General features: G+C 41.1%; 1 protein-coding gene across 1 annotated transcript; it reads right to left on the bottom strand.

Annotated features, from left to right (window-relative positions):
* Positions 1-408: 408 nt before the first annotated feature.
* On the bottom strand, positions 409-1320 carry LOC143032268 (uncharacterized). Its single transcript, XM_076196741.1, has 2 exons — positions 879-1320; positions 409-833 (listed from the first exon to the last, which is right to left on the bottom strand). The coding sequence occupies exons 1-2, from the start codon at positions 1318-1320 to the stop codon at positions 409-411; spliced, it is 867 nt and encodes a 288-aa protein (XP_076052856.1).
* Between the last annotated feature and the right edge of the window lie 5053 nt (positions 1321-6373).

Below are 6373 nucleotides of genomic sequence, written 5' to 3'. Positions count from 1 at the left end.
ACAATATAATACATTAGATTATACAGTACAGACATCAGCACATAGCATACAACTCAGAAGCGAATGTTGTGTCCTATGGCACGGGGGAAATCTGGGATGGTCTTTTTTCCATCGCTGTAATCTTGCCAAAGGTTACGCAGTCTTTCCTGACTCTGCTTAGCTCCACGGCGGATGCGTTTCTTGGGAGGCTGGCTACGATCTGCCTTGTATAGTACTGTTTCAACAATATAATACATTAGATTATACAGTACAGACATCAGCACATAGCATACAACTCAGAAGCGAATGTTGTGTCCTATGGCACGGAGGAAATCTGGGATGGTCTTTTTTCCATCGCTGTAATCTTGGCAAGGGTTACGCAGTCTTTCCTGACTGCTTAGCTCCACGGCGGATGCGTTTCTTGGGAGGCTAGCCACGGTCTGCCTTGTATATTACTGTTTCAAAATCTGCAGCCACTTTCTGAATATTGTTTATAAAGCGGAAGATGGCTGGATGCTTATGGCCTACAAGGTGGGTAAAGCCATTGTTCCAGGCTTCAAGGGTGTTGTTGGTCCTGGATCCATCAGCAAGGGTGATAGCATGAACATTCCATATTGATGCAGGATACATAGGTGGAACTGGGCAGAGGCGGAGTGGTGGAACAGAGCCATCAGCAGCAGGAGGAGGTTTAGTCTTGCGGAAGGTGCCAGTGAAATAGGTAGCATCAAAGTAGTCCACAAGTGGCTCCAGGCCATCAGGAGTGTTGTCTTTGAGATATTCCATGCCAAGGGGGACATCACCTTCATCCAGGTAGACGAGGCCATCCAACACCCCAACAAACAACTTGATTTCTTCTGAAGAACGGTAAAGCTCAACGAGGCCAAGATCTTAAACCTTACGCCAGGTGCACTGTGTCAGATGGTCAAGACACAGATGGGTTGTTATGTGATGACCAAAGACAGCTCTGGTAGCATTGATAACAGTAAACACAAAGTCAGTGGTACAGCGGTCAATGACAGCTGTGAGGACATCTATGTAGGTCGATTCACACTTGTCTGACAGGAAGGCATAGATGCAGCTGACAGCAGAGTCACCAAGCTGGGCATGGATAACATAGAGTTGCTTGAAACCAGGTGGTGAGGTGGCGAAGGTACCATCCATGTACCAGACATCTGCTGCAGAGAGATGGCGAAGGGCTGATTCAGATGCAAACACTATGATGCGGTTGGGGAGGGAGTTGTTGTCATGGATCAGAAACTGCTGAGGGTTGGGGTCAATGGTGCGAGCAAAGTTACTATCCACAACCAGGTCCTTCACTAATGCAGAGGCATGGAGAAACATCTTGGAACGCTGTCTGCGGATGTCCCACTTGATGCTGTTATTCTCACCAAATGCAGCACGTTCCTCCACAGGAAGGATGGAAGTGGTGTCAGCAAGGATCTATGAAGGGGTTACTCTGAACTTTCAAGTTGGAGCGGATCTTGGCAGCAACTGTGAGCTCAGATGGTGCTGGACGGCTGTGAGGAGTGTTCTTGGAAGTTGTAGAGATATTCAAATCTGTGAAAATGGCATCTTTACATGTTTGAGCAATACGCTGAGAACTTTCCAAACGAATAGTAGACTTAGTACTCTTTTTCTTATTGTACATATAACCTTCAAACGACAGTTTTTGACCACCTTTGTTACTAGTAATGACTTCCATGGTTGCAGATAACTGTATGACTTCAGACTAGCAGCTTTCCCTTTATATATCATCACATATAAAGCAATTAACATCTTAACTTACCTTACCGAGGTGTCATGTCTCTGACGTCGGCGACCATGGAACTTCATCTTTCCCGATCTTGAGCCAATCTCATTAGGTCCTGAACTTTCAAGAATAGCCAATTAACATCATAAAGTCTTTAATGACTTACTTTGATTTCAGGATTACAGCAGGTAACAAATAAATAAATTTTATGACCAATCAATTACATATTCATTTATAGTTTCTAAATAATTTTGATACAATAATGTGGGAAATTTTGTCCAGCCCGCTCACTTTTGTGGTGGGATTCTGTCCAGAAGGGATATGTCCGGGGGGATTGTGTCCAGGAGGGATTACGTTCCGGATCCAGATATTCTGGACTTTTAAAGACCGCTTCGCCAGATTCTGCGGCGGGTGTTTACTGTTGTTATGGCTTTCAATACTTCTATCCTTGTAAATAGGTGGTCTGAGTCCTGGTTTCGTGCGTCGTGCAACATTGTATTCCTCACTGGTCCGTCTTTACAGTTGAGATCTTTATCTTAATGTGAAAATTTACCAACTTTATTCTGGATTGTGTCAATTGGTTTTAACTAGAAAATGAGAGACACTGGTCTGAATGTATCAAATAGTCTAGTTAATGCCTTTATGTCAGTGACACACTTTTTAGCTTAAATCCCGATTAACGTGAATCTATTACATTTACATTTCAGGCATAGGGAAAATCTTAACTGATATTTTAAGGCCAAATTGATTTTCTTGAATTCATTTAAGATATGAGCTGCAACCTAACTGTGTTCTACATTATGTGGGTTATACGGTTGAGAACAACCACAACGACTGAGAGATCTGTACTTGGCAAGATCATAAGCCTTAATTCATACCCCAGTGGTTCCTATTTATACCCTGAGGTAAGGGTTCTCAATCAGGGGAGGGGGAGTCACATATATTTCCAGGTAGAGTCCCAAAGAAAAAATCTAGTTGGACTTAGTAGATGTTTAGTCATTTAGATCCTTTGAATAAGTGGATAGATAGATAAATCAATGTACAAATTTGTAGATTGATCAAACAAATGAATAGATAAATAGTACATGTTAAATAATAATAAGTAGATAACATATCTTTAATACTGATCAAAAATAATAAATAATTAAACAAATAATTGAATAAGTGAATAGATATCCGAAAGGAAGAAAACAAGACATTTGGTTTTCAGCCAGTCTTTCGTTACGTATCCGACACTTATGTCCTGCTATTTTTAGCCTACTGGAAGACTAGCCAGCTAAAAATAGCAAGGATACATGAAGAAAGACTGGCTGAGAACCAAAGTTCTTGCTTTTGTTTCTTTCGAATATACTCTTGTTCACTTATTTGTTTACTCATTTATTCAATATTTATCATTATTTACAATCTGTTATCTACAAATTATCTTTTAACATGTACTATTTATTTGTTTATTTATTTATTTGATTAAGCTATTAATCTATTTATTTATTTGTTTATTTATTCAAAGAATTACAAAGGATTACAATCTATTTATACTTATCTATGTACTTTTATCTATCAATTTATTAATTTATTTATATACTTGTTAATTTGTTTATTCATATCTATATATCAAAACCAGACGATCTTATTCAGTGGAAAGGAGGTCCCTGAGTAAAAGGGGTCATTCGACAGTGCCCTTTGAAGAACTCAGCCGAGACTTTTGGCAGATAAAAACTGATAACGATAACAATAAGTGCGTGCGCGCGCGCGCGTGTGTGTGTGTGTGTGTGTGTGCGTGCGTGTGTGTGTGTGTGTGTGTGTGTGTGTGTGTGTGTGTGTGTGTGTGTGTGTGTGTGTGTGTGTGTGTGTGTGTGTGTGTGTGTGTGTGTGTGTGTGTGTGTGTGTGTGTGTGTGTGTGTGTGTGTGTGTGTGTGTGTGTGTGTGCGTTCATGTCACAATCCTCATGAAGGAACCAATTTCCTCGAGCGAATTGCTTGTCCCAGTCTTCAGACGTCGTCGTCTCGCTGTCCCTTTCCTCTTTCGGAAATTTGCAATTTCGCCGTTTTCGTTCGCGGTCTAGAAGAATGTTGTCTCAAGTTTGGTCCGATTTTGAACACGACACCCTCATTTCCCCTTGTGTATAGGAGGCTATGTGTTGATTTTATTCTGGCCACTGCTGGACGAATTTATGCAGTTAGGTGGTGCTCCGTTGCTTGCAAAGGGTATCAAATTGTCTCGATCAATTCCTGTGTCAAGGAGAACATGTTTCGATCAGGTTGACATCAGATTTTATCTATTGATGTGAATTTTCTATTGAATAATCTTAAAACCATTGTTTGTATGATAAAATTCGTTTGCAACTTAACAAAAGGAAACGTATAAAGTGTGTGTCTCCACTTTGAACATTTTCAGCTGAAGCTGTAATTCCTTGAGTCTGTGAGAGATCAATCCTAAAACAGAAGTCCATAAAGTATGTCAATGCATAAAATAAGATATAAACCTCCTTCCACTTAATCGATTCACTAGCTTTAGCTAGAACGAAATAGAAAAAGACATTTCCTTGGGCAAATAAAATCGCCTGGTGACAGTTAGATGAAATTAACAAGTAAGTATAATAATAGTTAACGTGATCGTATAGGTCTTCTTTGCCTCTTTCCAGATGCTCTTTGACTCCTCAAGGCGTTAAGGTTTCCATTTCTCATATATAGAATCACCTGTTGCTTGTTTTATAGATGCCACCAACACGGTACTTTTATCATCTCGCCAACAGGTAAATAAAGGGTCTGCAGTGAAGGAATTTTTATCTGAAAAAAATCGTCATGTGTGTGTGATTCTTGACCCTTCTTGACAACGCCCTTTGACAACAAAAGATTCTCTCGGCGTATCAGGTCAAGAAGTCCTCCAGACAAAAGACCACCTACATCGACGACGCTACCGACCGAAGCGACCCAACTTCTCAGTATGCCTCATATGGCAACAACATCCTTTTTATAATTGGCAACCCTTGTAAATACATTTTGTATATGTATATGTCTGGCAACCCTCCGAGCTTTCCTGAAGACTTGCCGTGTATGTAGTAGTTAGAATAGAATGGACCAAGAACAGAAGCGATTAAAACCAAGAACTCGGTCAGAGTTTCTCTTCGTACCAAATCAGATTTAGAGAACACACATTCTACACTAGTGATTTACACACACACACACACACACACACACACACACACACACACACACACACACACACACACACACACACACACACACACACACACACACACACACACACACACACACACACACACACACACACACACACACACACACACACACACACACACACGCACACGCACACGCACTCTCTCTCTCTCTCTCACACACACACACACACACACACACACACAAACACACACACACACACACAACTCCTGAAACACCAGCTTGTAGTGCTGTGATGCTTTTCAGCCCTGGACGGGTGTTGAGCTAGCAAGTAATCTCAGTACCTTTATACAGGTAAGCTAGTATATGTGTATGTGTGTGTATATGTGCGTACGTGCGCATGTGTGTGTGTGTTTGTGTGTTTTCGCGTCTGTGTATGCATGAGTGCGCGCGCGCATTCACACACATGTGACGACAAACGACTTTCGCGATGAAGGCAAACGAGCAGACAGTTTATGAGCCGAGAGGTAATAGGAACTCAAAAGGGAAATATCTCCACTCCAAGTTCGGGAATTCTGGAACGAATGAGAAATAAATTGAAAAGTTGCGGAGACAAACGGCAAGAGAGAGACGTCGGAAGGAAGATGGGGCCGGGGGGAAGAAGAAGAAGAAAACGAGAGAATAAATGGACCCCGATGGGGGGGAAGAGGGGGCGTTAGTATTATAGGCTTTCATAAGTGGACCCTAAACCAAAAACTATTTGTAATTAGTGTATCCCTGATGATCCGATTCAGTGTTGATGAAGCCGTCTCCTCTATGAGGTTCAAGAAAAGCATTACATAAACAAGACATATGCGACTAAAGACAGGTTGAAGAACCCTTGAATTTTGGCGAGAGAGTGAGGCAAGTCGTGAGCAAATAACCGAGGGAGTGTGTGAATCACTGAATAGGGTCGTTAGCAAGCAAAAGAGACATTTAGTCACTGCATGACTGATTGAGGAGGAGGCGACGAAGAGAACAACTTCCAGGGTAACGTGTCTGGAACTGAATGAGGCAAGTATTCTGTGAGTGAGTTTATAGGGTGGCACCTTGAAAGTGATTTAACAGACGAAAACGTCCGATTTTCAATTATTCCACTTCCTTTCCCTCTCTATATCTGTTTCTCTCTCTTTCTCCCCCTCTCTCTTTCTCTCTCTCTCTCAGTCTCTCTCTTTCTCTCAATCTCTCTCTTTCTCTGTCTATATATATATACATGAGTGTCTTTTTCTTTAAACGGCACCAAAGTGGTAACGAAATAAGGGATGGGACTCATAAATGAGCGTTTAAGTAAAGAAAATATGACGCTTTGTAGGAGTTTTTAGAGTCCATTAGCTATAAATTGAGTCTACTGAAGAGATTTGTTAAAACTATGAACATTTCTTATATACCAATGTAGTTCACCAAATCATGTCAGTTTAGACTGGATTGCACTAATTGCCAACAAAAACATTCACGTCATATATGGCTT

Source organism: Oratosquilla oratoria, chromosome 13 (assembly GCF_046742065.1).
Source record: "Oratosquilla oratoria isolate Oo_2021 chromosome 13, ASM4674206v1, whole genome shotgun sequence".
NCBI lineage: Eukaryota > Metazoa > Arthropoda > Malacostraca > Stomatopoda > Squillidae > Oratosquilla > Oratosquilla oratoria.
The sequence above is the reverse complement of the archived record's forward strand: the minus strand, read 5'-3'. Positions and strand labels throughout refer to the sequence as shown.